Raw genomic sequence first — 17079 nt, forward strand, 5'->3', positions numbered from 1 at the left:
AATAAGTAAATAAATTGTACAGACCCGGCTAGCTGGCTGGGGGTTCAGCACCAAATCCTCTTTATTCAAATGAGACAACACCTTATATACGTGGGTTCAAAGTAATACATGAGTCCCTTGACCCATTATCATGGGTTTCTCACTACCCACGTGTGAGAAATAAAATCTCCGATTCAAGTAACTTCCAGTTAGAATTTATTATATGGTGAGAGCAAAAACAGCGCTGTGGTGTCCAAGCAGCCGAGTCCCAATGACTCGGGAGGCTTGTCACACACCAAAGCAGACATAGTATCCTACTTTTATTCCCAGCTACTTCATTAATATTCATTATACATAGGCATAAACATTATACATTGTTAATTCAGACATTTAACAGATATTTTTCTTACACAAGGGTGTTATCTAGTCACAGGCATAAATAATATACATTGTTAATTCAGACATTCAACAAATGTTTTTCTTAAACTCAGTTATAAATTCTCAAGAAAGGTGTTATCATCTAGTTAACTAAACAGAGTATCTTCGCTATAAATTTTGCACAAGGTAAAAGGGAGGTAATTTGTTTGATGTCTTTATAGGGGCCCAGTTAAGTTTTACGATTTGTTTTCTGTTCTTTCTCTAGGTTATACTGACCTTACACTGTTTTCTTTTAATAAGCTCAAATCATTCTTTTAGTTTATTACATGTGTGGGAGTGCTTTGGGAATTCATTTCCCAGGATGTTTCATCCAGCATCCTTCCTAAAACCCAGCTCCTACAGCAACCCCCAGTATCAATTGAGGCTGGGCATCAGCAAATCAAGCACAGCCCTGCTGAGAACAACTTGTGTGTACTGGTGGGTGAGAGGCTGGAGATGAGCCATCAATGTGCACTCACAGCCCAGAAAGCCAAGTGTGTCCTGGGCTGCATCCAAAGCAGTGTGGGCAGCAGGTCGAGGGAGGTGATTTTGTCCTTCTGCTCTGCTCTGGTGAGACTCCACCTCAAGTCTGCATCCAGGTCTGGGGTCCCAGCACAGGAAGGATATGGACCCGTTGGAACAAGTCCTGAGGAGGCCAGCAAGTTGATCAGAGGGATGGAGCAGTTCTCCTGTGAGGAAAGACTGAGAGAATTGGGTTTGTTCATCCTGGAAAAGAGAAAACTTCAGGGTGACCTTACTATGGCCTTCCAGTACCTGAAGGAAACTTACAGGAAAGATGGGGCAAGACTATTTACAAGAGCACGTAGTGACAGGACAAGGGGAAATGGGTTCAAATTGAAACAGAGTAGGTTTAGTTTAGATATTAGGGAAAAATTCTTTACTGTGAGGATGGTGAGGCACTGGAACAGGTTGCTTGGAGAAGCTAGAGTTGACCCATCCCTGGAAATGTTCAAGGCCAGGCTGGATGGGGCTCTGAGCAAGTGAAGCACTGGTCAAGTGAAAGGTGTCCTTGCCCACCCGTGGTGCAGGACAGGGGTTGGAACTAAATGGCCTTTTAGGTCCCTTCCAACCCAAACCATTCTATGATTCTGTGTTTCTGTCATATGGAATGATGTTTTGAGAAATCATTCAGCTTTAAGTGTATGGTTGATGTCTTGAATTTCAGGGTGGTTTAAGATTTTGTTGAATTCCCTATAATTTTGCCAAGGTCTTGTGTTAGGAAACACTGGATAACCTTAATCAATGTCAGTACATCAGATAGCAAAATCAGTATTTTCCTTTTATTGCGTATTCTGCGCTGGAATTGTACTGTAAGAATCTTGTTTGTATACTATAAATATAATGCTTTTAAAAATTTATTTTCACAATTCTCACATTTAGGACAAATATCTTCACAGTTGAAGAAGCCAACACTACAGTTTATTTGAAAGTTTCACGGAGTAATGGGCTCAACGTGTCTGTGAGTGTTGAGTGGGAGACATTGTCGGATACTGCATTTGGCATCAGTACGTTCACTTTATTGAGAGCGTCCATTGCTGTTGGGTGGAAATAGCCAGAGACTAGCCAAAAATATAGGAGATGTAACTTTGGAATATAACTCACCTATTCAGACTTGATCACACAAATTAATAGATAAAAGAGCTTAGCTACTTAAGAGTCACCTTGTCATCAGCCACTGCTACCAGAGTTTCAATAATCTGTATTGCTTTTCTTGTTGTTCTTATATTGTCACTAGACCTTTGATTTATAAAATCTGTACTTTGTAACTTTGGATTTTTTAACACAGTATAAAAGACATTATTTTCTGTAAGCATCAGCTGACTTAGTCAGTTTAAGAATCTTAGTGCCTTGACTGCTTATTGAGGATGAACACATTTTGTAGTTTTTGTGTCACTTTTATTTTTTTCTAAATAGCTAATTTTCTCACTACCCCAATTCCAAACTGAGTCACTGAATCACGCTCAAATTGCCTGTATATCTTCCACCTGTAATTGTAATATATGAGGAATGCATTTATTGCTTAACTCTTGTTACAACCTCAGTGCTATACCATTTCCATGCATTTGCACGCACTCATACCAGCTATCTAAAGACAACTTCAATATTTCTGATACTAGGTGTACTTTAGGCAAGTAAATAATGAAAATGGCATTGTAAAGGACCTCAAGGATAAGTAGTTTTTTATTTTACTGTATTGCAGGGGGTAGTATCAATGTCCTGTCTGTCTTGCAAAGCTTTGTGGAGCAGTCAGCAGCTAGCTGGTGTTTTTTTCCATTCCGAGAAGTCCTGTATGGTGTGCTTTTGCGTACGCCTCCAGCTGTGTTTTCTACTCTCTACCAGTGGAAAGGAGTTTTTGTTGCTGTTGAGGTAAATGCTTGCTTACAAACACCAAGTGTGCTACCTAATAAAAAATTTTAATCTGAATTCTACTTTTTTATTCCTCTCTCAGGATTTCAGTATGTGGAATCCTAAGAGCTGTATGTCTTTCCAAATACGTACCTCTCCCTACCTTGTGATTACTCATGGAGGAGCCAGACAGGGAGCTTCCAACAGCAGTGTATATGCATTCATGCCTGGACGCAAACTATTGAAGGTGAATCTGTTTTATTTACAAAATCATTAAATAATGGGGTTAAGAAGGCCCTCCACTCCAGCCACGTTTTAGGAAAAGGCACTCTGTACTCAGCTGGTCTGGGACCTGAACAGTATGCGTGACTTCAGTGATACAACTTACTGTCCTGGTTCTGACCAGGACAGGGTCAATTTTTGCAGTAGCCAGGAGGGGTCATGGCTGGGACCCACAGGTTATTCTATACCACGTCAGAGGGGAACGGGGTCCTTCTGCGGGTCAGGGTAGTGCACTGGTGTTTTTTCTATGTGGTGAGCGCTTTTGCGTGTGAATCATTCAACTCTCTTAAAAACCCTCAGTTTTTAATACTGTTGCTGTTATTCTTCATTTTCTTCTCTCATTGTTGTTTTCAGTAAATTATTCTTATCTCAACCCATGGTCTTTACCTTTTGTGCCTCCAATTTTCCTCTGCATCCCACCACACTGGGAAGAGGATTAAGTGAATGACAGTGTGGTTTGGAGTGTTTCAGTGGGAGCACTAAATTGGGCAATACTATTCCTAAATGTAATAACCACAGTTATTACAACTGGTTGTCTACTGTGTTGTTATATCTTGGGGGTGGTATAAAATGACCAGGAAAGGTCATTTTATTGTGGAGCAGAGAAATCATAGAGCATTTTCTGAAAAACATATGATAAGTCATATTAGCGTTGTAAATTTAGAATTACATCTATGAATTTTTTTGTACTTTTTTTTATATATAGTTTGTATGTAATTTTGCAATTTCTTAAAAATGTGTGTGTATATGTATAAACTTGTTACTTGAAGTGACTTCCAAATACCATTTTGCCATATATCCCTTGTAGATACAGACTCTTTCTATTTTGGATACCAGACATGTCAAACATTTTGCTGTGGATGAAGAAGACTACTTGGTTTTTGTGAGTCACACCACCAATTTCAGTTCCATCCAGGTTAGAATACACTTGTCTTCTATGCCTTTGATTTGGGTAATTTGGTTAGTTTTGAGTTTGAACTCTGAAGGGATAATTAAAAAAAACCTAAATATGTATTTCTGAAAACTGCCTTACGTTTCTATTACAGATTTACAGGACTTAAACTTCTAGACTTGTTTAAATGTAACAACACTCCTACATTAACATGTAGTTTATACTTAGTTTGATTTTATTGTAGTTTATACTTAGTTTGATTTTATTCCTAGTGTTATTTTGGTTTTAAAATCTATCACGTTAAACACCTGTAAGAACAGAGAGAGCTTCTGACCATAAACCTGGTCATCTGAAGAACATGCACAGATGCTTGCAGTAATGTCGTTACTTACCAGTGTGCTTCTACCTTAATGTAGGATTCACCTTAGAAATGAAGAATTCAATTCATTACAAGTCATCCTAATTTATCATGACAATTTCTTTTCTCTTGGTGCTAGTTATGAATATATAATAAAAAATATTTCATATTTCCACAGGTTTTCCAGTGGAATAGAGATCTATTTGTGCTGCATTATCAACTTCCAGTTTACAGAGCTCTGAACATTGCCTTGTTTCCTCGAGGAGGGATTATGTACCTAGTAGTTTCTTTTACAAATAACACCCAGAATGTGCTCTTGTACCAGTGGTTGAATAATGAGTTTAGGGATCTTCATCAGTTACCAGCAAAAGAAATCAAACATATGGAGACCTGGACTTCTGGATCTGATATCTACTTAATTATTGCAGAAGGTATTTAACAGAAAACAAACACTACTTGTTTAGTAGCAAAGGCATTTGGGATAAAGGAGTTTAGATAAGCATGAAAATATTACTGAGGGGTGACAATTTGATGATAAGTATCTTATCAAAGTAATCTGTGTTTTGTTCTTCAGAAAATAAAAGTATTGTGTTTGTTCTCAAATATTTATGAAACCAATTAAATATTTTCCCAAGAACAATAGTAAATAATAATTCCATTCACCTACCTGCTAATTACACCTTTCTCAGCTTTTCTGAGCTTTGTGATATGCAAAGATCATTGTTGAGCAAAGGACATGAGTTTTTTTATTACAAGTATGACTTTTTAGGCATTCTTTTATGTCTGCATCCCTGTGCCCATTTAAAAGTCTATATTGCAGTCCATAGGTTTCTTTACAATTGACTGTTTTCTGTTGGCATTTTTAGTGTTCTTATATGTGAATGTGTGCAGAAAAGCCCTTAAATGGTGTAATTAGATGAATCGTCTGATGGAGATAAGTTGTGCTGTGGAGTTATACACGACGTAAAAAGGAAGATACAATCATTGGTCTCGCTTTTTAATTAAAGCTGCTAATCTCTACCTTTGAATGGCCACTAGTGTGTGATTTTACTAATAGGCAGCAATATAATGTAAGTTTTGTGATTTTTCTCCTTTGTAGAATCTGGAAATTCTTCTGAAATATTCATCTGGGAGACAGGGCAGTCTACCTTCAGACACTTTCAGTCTCTTCCAGTCTGTGCTGTAAGAAATATCCATGTTTTCAGGCCTCCTTCAGGTTTAGGTAAGACCTCATGTATAGTACTGGAATTGAATATCCTCATTTTTTGTTTGTTTTTTTTTTTTTTTTTCAGATTTTAAGAGGTACTTTAACAGTCGTGCTGCCAAGGGCATTTCTGGCCTTACAAGAAGAACTTATGTCACTGAATATTTCTTTTTTTCTCCTCCTTGCTCAATGTAGTTCACATCCTACTCTCTGATAAGGACACAACAGCACTGTATTCCTGGAACTCAGAAGGGAACCAGTTTTCCATGATGCTGGAAGCCCCATATGCAGATCATATCTCTTCAGCCACTGCAAAGTCTCTGAACTCCAACAAGAGCTTGATTGCTCTTTCCAGAGAGTCCAGTTCCCAGATTTATGAGCTCACCACTATCTCCAACCAGTCAGATTTTATACCTAGGTAGGTTTTTTTGTTTTATATAACTTTCTCCCAGGTCTTGCATTCCTTTTAATGTTTTTGATACAATGGAGAGCGTTATAGACTTCTGTGGGTGCTGTGCTTATTAACACTAAAGAGAATGTTTCACAGGTAGCTTTAGGATCCCTGAAGTCAAAGTCCTCACAACTGGCTTTAAAACACAGAAAGAAGGAACTTCCAGTTATGACTTGGTGTCAGTGTAGAATCGTGATGGCCGATAAAGACACAAGGAGTCAGTAATGTGCAGAAAAGATGTCTTCCTCTTCTTTCCTCATCTGCTTTTTTATACTGCTTTGCTAGCAGCAAGCACTATCCTTATTTTTGGTAAGCAAGCAACAGCATTTTCATTGACTAGGGTGATACATTTGGCAAAGCTCAAGGCCTTATTGCAGTTCCCACATCCTAGGCCTACCAACTTTACAGCCTGCCTTTGTTTTCTCCATTAGGGCTGCGTACTGACTTCCTTATCATCAAGGATACACCCGAAAGTTTTCCCAGTCGATATCTCCATCCTGGGAGCTAATAGACCCTCTATTAACCCCTTCAACTTGGTATTATTAAAACTTTTATTTAGGATAAATTAAATTACTTTAATAAGTAATTTCAGTTACTCTGTGCTCTATTGTAATTTAAAAAAAAAAGGACATTTAACCTACAACCTTAAAACATCAGTTACTTAGGAATACAAGCAATAATTTCAGCTTCAAAAATGCTCATTAAACTTACAGTACTGCTTTCAAAGCTCATTAATCAGCTATCCTCAGTTTACAGTTTATGTGTTTGTTTTTATGCTAGTTCAGGTGAATTGATATTTGAGCCTGGGGACTTGGAAGCTGTGATAGCAATAAATATCCTGGATGACATCATCCCAGAGGAGGAAGAATGCTTTAAAGTGTGGCTGAAAAACCCTAAGGGAGGTGCAGAGATTGGTGTTCACAGTTTTGTTAACATAATTATTCCTTCCAATGACAATGCCTATGGAGTCATTGCATTTGCTCAGGTAAAACCTATAAGGTAAATCATTAAAATATGTATATATAATTTCTGAATAAGGGAAAATAAACATGCAAAACCTGTAAATTAAAACATGTGAAGGGATTTTTTTTCTAAAGGCTTGTAGCAGCCTAAGTTAGATGGTTATTGACATCCATTTAGCATTGCTATTTGATTATAGATGCAAGGTGATAGAAACTCAGTTCCAGTCTATCCCTATTGTGGAATTTTTAGAATCTCCTTACATTTAGAATAACATATTACTTTAACAGTTTTTCAACTACCTAAAAATTCAGGTTTTAGATGGTTTATATGATGTCATCATAGAGTTGCTACTGATTGGTTAATCAAGGGAATTAAAATTAAAAATCCTTCTCCTGATTTGTACCACAAGATGAACCTATCTGTCTGAACAGAATAACTTGGAAAAAGTGTCAGACTAAAGGTATTAGTTAGAGTGGTTAATTCTTATATCATCCAATATTGTAGAAGTTATCTAAACAGATATATGTGTTAAATATATGAAGATATGAAACACAGAGGAATTGTTACTGAAATGAAATATTGCATCTGGACTTGTGTAAGCAGTAACAGTAAAAATATGTCTATTTTGAAGGTCTACATGTTTGTTATCTGCTTAAAATGATTTGGACATAAAATACTGTACTAAAAAAATAGCAAAAAACGTTGGGGTTTTTGCCTTAGGATAAGGAGGTCTGACATTTTAGATTTTTAATGTCTATGAAGCTTAAAACTGCTGAGTACTTCTAAATTAAGACATACAAATCAATGGACTTGTATTTGGCTGTTTAAGAGTAGATTAACTTATTGATGCTCAGTGTCTCTGGCTCCCTTTGAATACCCAGTTGCCTAAAGAAACTTTTTTTGTAAGAAAATAATGTTTTGGTTCTGCTACTGTATGTTTTGCAGAGTTCGTTATTTAAGCAAGTTGAAGAAATGGAACAGGACAGTTTAATCACATTGAATATTGAACGTTTAATAGGAACGTATGGACGAGTTACAGTAGAGTGGATTGCTAATGGGAGCACAAGTGATGTATTTCCAACTTCGGGAATGGTATGTAATAATATCGCTGTCAGTGGGGAAGCGCAACAAGAAGTGCTTGTTGTCTATGTTGTCTCAGACATTGTCTATGGTGTTTCAGACAATAGGTACAGATGTACTGAGAGAGAAGGATAATACAATGTTAGGTTGCCCCACTTCTCTGTTAATTCCTTCTTTTAGGTCCTTTCCTCTGGTTCTGGCAATTTGCACTTCTGACTGGCACATAATACCTCAGCATCACTCCTGTACTTCTAGAAACTGATATTGCAGTGCTGTCCAGGCACTTGAAATACTTACCTGTAGTATCCTGTTCCCATCTTCCTTTCTTCCTGCAGTGAGATCCAGCTACTATGTCAAATCACTTGCATAGATGGGAATCTGGGAGTGTTTGCCCTTTTTTCTGACCTTCTCAATACAACGGAGACCTTAAGTGGCCGATGAGAATGTGACAAGTTCCAATTTTCACTGTTTCTAGGACTTTTTAGATTTCTAACCATTAAACCCCAGCGTTTGCTACCAGCCAAAGCTCTTGGTATGCCTTGGGACCAGGAGGAGCCAGGTTCTGTAAGGCAAAGCCCACCACCTGGTGGCTGTCTGTAGCAGACACAAAGCCCTAAAAAAATGTAGAGAAAAATCAGCAGAAGGGAAATGAGTGATGCCAAAACTGGAATATAGATATAGTTTAGATACATAAAGCATGTATCAATCATTTTGTCTGAAGAAAAAAAACCAAAGTAAAATAGACACTTCTCCAATTAGCAGTAATTTTGATAGGTGTTATATGTTCACCCTTCATTTGACGTATATATGTGGTGGGTTGACGCCTACCTATTTCTCTCTTACTTCCCCATCTGAGCAGGATGGGGAGAAAAATAAGGTGGAAAACCTTGAGATAAAGGCAGTTTAGTAAGAAAAACAAAAGCCATTGTCTACCTGGACTTCTCCAAGGTTTTCAGTACAGTTTCCCACAGCTTCCTCCTAAAGAAACTGATGTATTATTCTGTACCCGGGAGGTGGTGGTAAATAGCTCCTTTTCAGACTGACAGCTTTTAGATTGACAACTCTCACAAGTGTGGACCCTCAGAGATGAATATTGAGCCCAGCCATATTTAGTATCTTCATAAGTGATCTGGGTGATGGGATCAAGTGTTCTCTGATGAAGTTTGCTAATGATACCAAACTGAGTAAGAAAGTGGGCACTTTGGAAGGGAGAGCCACCCTGCAGGAAGACCTGAGTAGGCTGGAAGATTCACCAGAAATGAGTGTAAGGTCACTCTGGAAAACATAATCCAGGAGTGCAGCACCCACTGGGATCTACCTGACTGGGGAGCAGCTGTGAGAAAAGGGACCTGGAGGTCCTGTTGGTCATTAATAAACTCAATATGGGTGAACACTGTGGCAATCCACAAGATTGTTTCTGGGTTGCATCAACAAGGCTATCCCCAGCAGAGATAAAGAAGTCATTATCCCATTCTACACTTGTCTGGCTACACCTGGAATACTGTGTTCAGTTTTGGTACCCGCTGTGGAAAATAGATATGGACGGGCTGGAAAGGGTCCAGAGTTGACCACAAATATGGTCAAAGGACTGGGAAGCCTGTCATATGAGGAAAGGCTGAGAGAACTGTTCAGCCTTGAGAAAAAAAGGCTGAGGAGAGACTTTATCATCATGTTCCAGTATTTAAAGTGTGGCTACAAAGGTGACTTCCTTTTTACAAGGTGTCACATGGAAAAGACAAGGGATACAAGTTACGACTGGGGACATTCTGACTGGGGAAAACTTTTCACCATGAGAACAATCATCCATTGGACGAATACCTCCAGGGAAGTTGTGGATTCGCCAACATTGACACTTTCAAGATTGAACTGGACAGGGTGCTAGGCCATCTTGTCTAGGCTGTGCTGCTGCTGAGAAAGGTTGGACTAGATGATCCTTGAGGTCCCTTCCAAACTTGTATTCTACGTTTCTATAAGATGTTTCTATATGTGTGGGTGTATTTATGTTTTATAACTGATAGAGTTTTACAGAATAAAACAGTTGGTATAACAACATTGAGAAGAAATTTGACTTTTTTTCCCCCCTCTCTCTAAAATTTTAGGTTACATTTTCAGAAGGTCAGGCCCTGTCCACAATCACGATGACAATTCTTGCGGACAGTGTTGCAGAACTTTCAGAGACTGTGGAAATCACACTCACCCGTGTTACCACTGTGGGTGTGGAAGATATCACAAAAGGAGCTGTTATTGATCCCAAGAGGGCAAGAGCTGTACTTACCATTTTACCCAGTGACTCTCCACACGGTGTGATTGAGTGGCATATGGAGTCTCTCTTTGTTAAAACCACAGAGCCAGAAGGTAGGTCTGTTTCTTGATTCTTAGGAAAGTATGTATGTTTTTTTCAAAGTAACCATTGTTGAAGCTTTAATAGTGGTTATATATATATATACAATACTTACATTATGTATGTCTTTCTCAAAATTTTTATACTAATATCCCTTAAAATATGTCACTGTGATGTTACATTACATACAATTTATACTGTATTTCACATTTCACATATCGACATTATCCAGCCATTGTTTAGGAGGTAAGTTGTTATTATCTTGGCATCTTGTGTTGCAAATCACTGATACATAAAATACTTCTGTTTTCATAAAAAACTGAACTTGCCCATTTAATGGATTAATATATTATTTAAAATAATTTACATAGAAAGACTTTCCTCTTGAAGTGGCTCAAAAGGGAAAGCTTTTTGCTCTGTGGGATAAGAGAAGGAAGGAAGCAGATCAGGAGCGAATTTGATTGAAATGAAAAAGTGAAGTGGTGTTTTCTACTCAGCAGATGCACATTTGGTTGGGTTGTGTTAGTTTTCCTTTGGCAGTTGGCCAGAGGAGAACTGCCACGATGCTCAGGCTCCTGCCCTCTCTCCGGGCTCAGGGAGCGAAGCAGCTGATGCTCTGGCATTGTCTGCAGCCCCTCTGCAGCTGCCTGGTGGGCTATTTGTGCTTCAACAGCCCAGCTGAACTTTCCTGACACTTCATTATTCTGTCCATATTAACAAATTACATATATGAGAAATACAATTTCTGTCAGAGCATATTGTTGCAGGTAAAACCTCCTTACCGGTTCTATTTCAAGTGTTGCCCCTTTTTTAGCAGCTGAAAGTATTGTGAAGCTGAAAGTATGTTGGTTTCTTACATGCAGAGACATTATAAACATTAACACTTTGAAGTTAGGACTCAAGGAATGTTCTTAACTTTCATTGGTTGCACAGGTTTTTTTCCAATCTTTAAATGTTATATTTTCTAATGAATGGTATACAGATGATAACTGGGAAATAACATCTGGATAATACAAGTAACAAAAATTGGTTTAAAGTACAAAGTATATGAGTACTTTTTATCTTTCTATTTCTCCAGTCACAAATCCAGCACTTTTAACCAGACGATCTGTTTCATCATTTATTGGAATTTCTGCTAAAACAATCATGTCTTGATTTTTTTCTCCTCCTTGTTACAGGGCAAGTGAATTCAACTACTCTTACTCTACAAATTGTTCGAGAACAAGGATTTATTGGAGAGCTTGCAGTTCATTTGAGGACAGCACCAAACCTCGAATTCCCCCTCTCCAACCAAGCAACAGAGAATGAGGATTATATATTGGAAAAGAAAACAGTCATTATGGCTGAGAATGCTACAACAACTTCTGTCACAGTCACTATTTTGCCTGTAAGTAACCTCATTAATAGCCTTAGCTATTAATAGCCTTAGCTATTAATAGCCTTAGCTATTAATGTCCTTTAAGGAAAGGGAAAAGGAACTCATTTTATACTAGAAGTATATTCTTGCAGCCACCTCTTTCAAAACAACTTGAGTATTCATCACTGAGTATGAATGAATGAATGAATCAAATTCTTTGTTTTGTTATAGTCCCAAAATGAACTTATAAAAATGACAGAGGAAAAGTTTATAAATGTCTTAGGTGCTTTTTAGTTTGCCAACTTGTTGCAGGTTTTTACAGGGGATTTATTTTACTTTATATACTTCTTAACAGATTTGTTCTGTAGTTCAGAAAATGTTATTTTTTTCACGAAAAGTAGGTATATTCTTTAAATATATCTAAAATGGAGGTGTTGCTTTTCCATTTCCAACTTAGTTTCTGAGATCTAGGCAACTTTCTTCTAGTTGGCAGAAACAAGTGACAGCCAGCACTGCTTTCCACTGTTCTTGCAGATCTGCAGTCTGACTGTGAGCTTCAGTTTCTAAAACTCAGCAAAAGTAGTCTTCTTCATCTTTCATGTAGTATGAAGCAAGGAGTTGATTATATGCTCCCAAATGCTGAAAATTTTTGAACAGTAAGCAACCTACAAGAGTCACCTTCTTGCATGTATTATAACTTAGAGTGTTTTACTAAAAAAGTGACATTTAAAAATATTTTTTCAGGACAATATTCCAGAATTACAGGAAGCATTTATAATCAATATTACTGATGTGCAACTGGTCACTTCTTCATCTGGAGGTCAACCAAGTGTGAAGAGGCTTGGGTTAGAAATAGCTGAAATAACAATTGAGGAAAATGATGATGCCAGAGGAGTATTTAATTTTAATGTTACAAAGGTAAGTAAGTCTGAATAAAAAATATTTAAAGTAGCATTCCAGTAAGAGAGTCTGTTTTTTCAGTCCAGTTCTGAGAGTGTTCTGATAGGCTTTGTGACACTAAATTGTTCTGGATAAAACGGCCAGATACCGGACAAACGATTCCTTCTTAAGGAATCACATGTGATATACAAAATTTATTAGGGAGCTGGCAGTGTTAAAACTAGTGTCATAGAAAGAGACCTCCAGAGGTCATCTAATCCAGACTTTTGGTCAAAGCAAGGTCAATGCTAAATCTAGACCTTTTACAAGTAATTATGTATTTCTTTTTTTTTTATTGTTTTTAACTGCAAGTCAATGTAAAAAAAAAAGTTTCCTGAGACAGCAGTTTATTTTTGAATTTACAGGATATCACTGGAGCTGTTGCTGGTTATGAGGTACCACCACCACAGAATGTACTGAAACTTCCAGTTGTTCGACAGGCTGGGAGGTTTGGGTCAGTAACTCTGTACTGGGAAGCCATTCATTCAACTGCCAGCTTTGAAGACTTCACACCATCATTTGGAAACCTTACATTTGCAGAGGGGCAGGTATGCACTTGCTGAGAGTTTAGCTGTCTCTGGGTTACCAGCTTAAGAATTTCAGCTGTTTTCTTCTAGCAGAGTTTGCATCTTTTAATTGAAAACATTTTATTTATGGCCTTGTGTGTATGAATGGTGCTGCCCACTTCAGTTCTTTAACATGGAAAACACAATATTCATAAGCATTGACCAAGTAGGCTTGTATGCCTTTGGTACTTCCAGAAATAAGGACAACCCTGTTACACTGGAATTTGTAGCATAATCCATTTTCTCTGTAAATTCTCAGAATAAGCCTATATGTTTTCTTAGCTGTGTTCTACATATAGTTTTAAATTTCATGATGCACCTGAGAATATTTAATGTAAATGAGAGATTTTGATTTCGAGTGAATATAACTGATCTTTGACAAATAGGAAGATATACTTAGTGAGCAGAATTTTGACTGAAGTATAATATGTTCAACCTGCACTTTCTACTAAGTACCAAAGCAGAGCAGTCAACTGGTTTTAACATACAAGATTTACAATGATGGACTTAAAAACTACCCTTGAAATTATATCTTCTTATTATGAACATAAGAGTACAAGAAGAAAAATGAACAACTGAAAAATGTCTGTTTATCTATTACTCGATACAATTTACCTATTTTAAATTTCATTTTTTTTCAAACAATTCACAGAATATTATAAATGAAACTTTGTTGCTTTTTTCTAACTTTTCTGCAGGCTACAGGAGAAATAGAAATCACAATAATAGATGACAGTGAAGTTGAATTCCTTGAGATTTTCAGGATTGCCCTGGTGAGGGCAACAGGTGGTGCAAGACTTGGGAATGACACCCTGGTAACTGTTGCTATTCCACCAAATGATTCCCCTCTTGGAGTATTTGGGTTTGAAGAAAAGAATGTGAGTTTGATTTGGATTGCAGTCCTTTCTGCTAAAGCTGAGTAGTGGGTTTGTGTCACTAATACATAGCTGATTTTTGTAAGCCTTCATTGCAGTTGAAGACATGACTTCATTGAAAGGATACTTGTGCTTGTCTTCATCTGGCTGTCTGGTAATAATATGCTAATAACAGTGAAAGTGCTGCTGCATAAATACAGATTTCTGCATGACTGAATCAATTTAATTCAGTATACTAACAATTCAGCACATCCCAGCTATGATTTTTGGTGGTCTGTTGAATATTAAAATGGTTTTAAAATAATCTGCATTAGTTAAAGTTTGGAAAGAAATCACAAAACGTATTTCATCTTAGTTCTTGCAGTGCTTCTGCTCTTCATTTTGCTGGTGCTGTGCTTGCTGGTGACTCATTGTCTGTAATTGTTTTGAATCATAAGGCATACAGAAATAACTTGAGTGACTAATCTTCGCTAGCAGAATTCAACACATTCCTTACGTCTGTTATCTTCCTGTTCATTTTCACTTTTCTCATTGTTTTGGATTGTGTGATAAAGCTTTTTGTTGTTTGTCTAAATTTGGTATCAATGCCTTTTGATGCAGCCTTTCCCACACTCTCCTTCTCTTTCTCCATCAGGTAACAGTGAAGGAACCTCAGACACCTGATGACTCTGCTGGAGTTGCTTTGGTCACTGTAAGTCGGAGTCAAGGAGGACAAGGAGCAGTTAAAGTATTATGGATTCTTGAGGAAGCAGCCAGATATGATCTGACTCCTTTAAATGGTACCCTGCATTTCAGTGAGGTATTTCTGATATTGCTATAAACTATTTAGTATTAGATTTATAAATACTTTGTTCTACTTGTGTGTGTTTGCATGGTTGTTGTTAGATGTTTATAGAAGTAGGGGGTTACTAAGTATTATACTCTAGCAAGAGGTCAGTTTGAAGTGGTGGAGTTAGCAGTATTCAGTGTTTTCTCAAGCAGTAAAGGAAAGCTGACATACTCTTTTTAAGGCACCACAATGTAATCATCAGGAAGGTCGGCTCTTCAAATCTCAATTTTTTTTACAAAGAAGAAAGAGGAATCAAAGCGTACTGAATGTGAATAATGATTACAGAAACATTTATTAGATTACAGTGTCAGGCAATTGAAAAAGAAAATTTATGTTGAAAGGGTGAGAAGGATAAATGAATGCTCAAAATCTGCAGACTAAAAAAAAAACCAAACCAAAATAAAAAAAAAATAACACTTCAGTAACTTTCAAACTGTTATTTGATTTATATTTCATAGTATGTTAAAACTCTGAGGTAGGAATCAAATATTGGATACTGATACTATCTTATTATTTATCTTTTATTGTCTACTCAAGATATTTAAGGAAGAGAAGTGTTTTAACAAAGCATAGTCTGTTCACTCTGAACAAAGCTGTTCTACATTAAATAAATAGACATTCTGGTTGTTTTACTTTTAATCAGCTGGAAAATAGATTTTTTTTTTTTAAGACCACCAGTATTTGGTTAAGTTTTGCTATCATTCATAGCATGGGAACAGATAGAAATTTGCTGCTACCTAATTAATCCCAATAATGTATTAATCCTTAGAATGTGCATGTGCTATTGAATATGCACTTTCTGATGGAAAAGATTTTGTTTATAAAGTTTCCTCTCGGTTGAAGGTCAATACGAATACAATTTCAAAGTAATTTCATTCTTTATTGAGTTGAAAATAGCCAGGGTATTTCTAGGGTGGCACATAATGTTTGAGAGACAATTTTTACTACTTATTAACCTATGAGAAAACATTTCAGCCTGATCAAAAATTTAGTATTTACAAAATTTTAGAGAATATGTCAAGCATCCTTAACACTTGATATGTTAACATATATATATATATATATATAACATATATATATATATATAATGCTATACTTTGTTTAGTTTCATTTAATGTATACACATATCTTCTGGTCTTTACATGATGCAGACTGAATCCCAGAAGCTGGTTGTTTTGCATGCAATACAAGATGGTCTCCTGGAGGGGAATGAAACATTTACCATTCAGCTTGTCTCTACTGGTGATGCAGAGATATCTCCTGTAAATGGTAAAGAATTAATTCAGTATCTTCTATTTGGAGATATTCCATATGAGAACTCTTCTAAGTCTGTTCATATTATTTTATTCTGCAGTACTTAAGTGTTTTGTGTACAGCTATTTGGTAGCAATTTTGAAAGTCTTTTTCCGTAAGTTGTTTCCTTGTCTGAAGAAGCAAAGAGAATTCCATGGGCCCTCTGTGAAGCTGAGTCTTAACCACTCATGTCAGAAAATTTACAAAAGTTAGCTCATTGGATAGTTTTCATTTACCATGAGAAACTTTTTTCTTTTCATAGGTGTTGCAACTATCATTATTTTGGGAGATGAAGGAGCTTCTGGAGTGGTCGGGATAGCCTATTCATCCAAGGATGTTCTGATTGGAGAACCTTCAGGAAATTATAATGGAACTGCTCTTATTAGGTGGGTACATCTCTCATTTTTCCAAAGGAAGGACACCAACTCAAATTCAAAAGCTATGAGACTCCATATTTGGCAAGAATTTATCAAGTGCTGCATTTCACCATCACTTCTATAATCAGAACTATTTTTAAAATTAGATGGTTGGTTTTAAAGAAGGGCAGAATATACTATGTATGTGTCTTTTCAGTATTACTAGGAAGGTCCAAATATTCCTCTCAAATTATTTATAACATAGTTTTCTTCTAGCAGAATTTACATCTTTAACATTGATGCGTTAAAGGAAAGAGGATCGTAATGAAAGCAAAGTGGCAAGGGAATCAGTGACATTTCAAGGTGTTTTGTGTTTTGTGCTTTCCAGAATTCAATTTGGGATTTGTGCTTGAACAGAATTTCAGTACATTGCTGGGTTGTCTAGAATAAACAATATGGGAACTTGGGTTTTGGTGGAAACAAGAAGCGATTGTTTCATTCAGTCAACTGAAAACAAGGGGAAGAAATTA

General features: G+C 36.8%; 1 protein-coding gene across 1 annotated transcript in view; it reads left to right on the plus strand.

Annotated features, from left to right (window-relative positions):
* Window positions 1-17079, plus strand: part of ADGRV1 (adhesion G protein-coupled receptor V1) — a 266178-nt gene that overhangs the window by 87458 nt on the left and 161641 nt on the right. The window contains exons 51-67 of the mRNA XM_032674825.1: window positions 1798-1922; window positions 2618-2784; window positions 2867-3010; window positions 3854-3961; window positions 4474-4726; window positions 5395-5517; window positions 5695-5917; window positions 6731-6935; window positions 7859-8005; window positions 10093-10348; window positions 11513-11721; window positions 12436-12609; window positions 12996-13178; window positions 13895-14074; window positions 14706-14870; window positions 16052-16169; window positions 16456-16579. Coding sequence (XP_032530716.1) covers window positions 1798-1922; window positions 2618-2784; window positions 2867-3010; window positions 3854-3961; window positions 4474-4726; window positions 5395-5517; window positions 5695-5917; window positions 6731-6935; window positions 7859-8005; window positions 10093-10348; window positions 11513-11721; window positions 12436-12609; window positions 12996-13178; window positions 13895-14074; window positions 14706-14870; window positions 16052-16169; window positions 16456-16579 — 2904 coding nt within the window. The remainder of the gene's footprint in view (window positions 1-1797; window positions 1923-2617; window positions 2785-2866; window positions 3011-3853; window positions 3962-4473; window positions 4727-5394; window positions 5518-5694; window positions 5918-6730; window positions 6936-7858; window positions 8006-10092; window positions 10349-11512; window positions 11722-12435; window positions 12610-12995; window positions 13179-13894; window positions 14075-14705; window positions 14871-16051; window positions 16170-16455; window positions 16580-17079) is intronic.

Source organism: Chiroxiphia lanceolata, chromosome Z (genome assembly GCF_009829145.1).
Source record: "Chiroxiphia lanceolata isolate bChiLan1 chromosome Z, bChiLan1.pri, whole genome shotgun sequence".
Taxonomy (NCBI): Eukaryota; Metazoa; Chordata; class Aves; order Passeriformes; family Pipridae; genus Chiroxiphia; species Chiroxiphia lanceolata.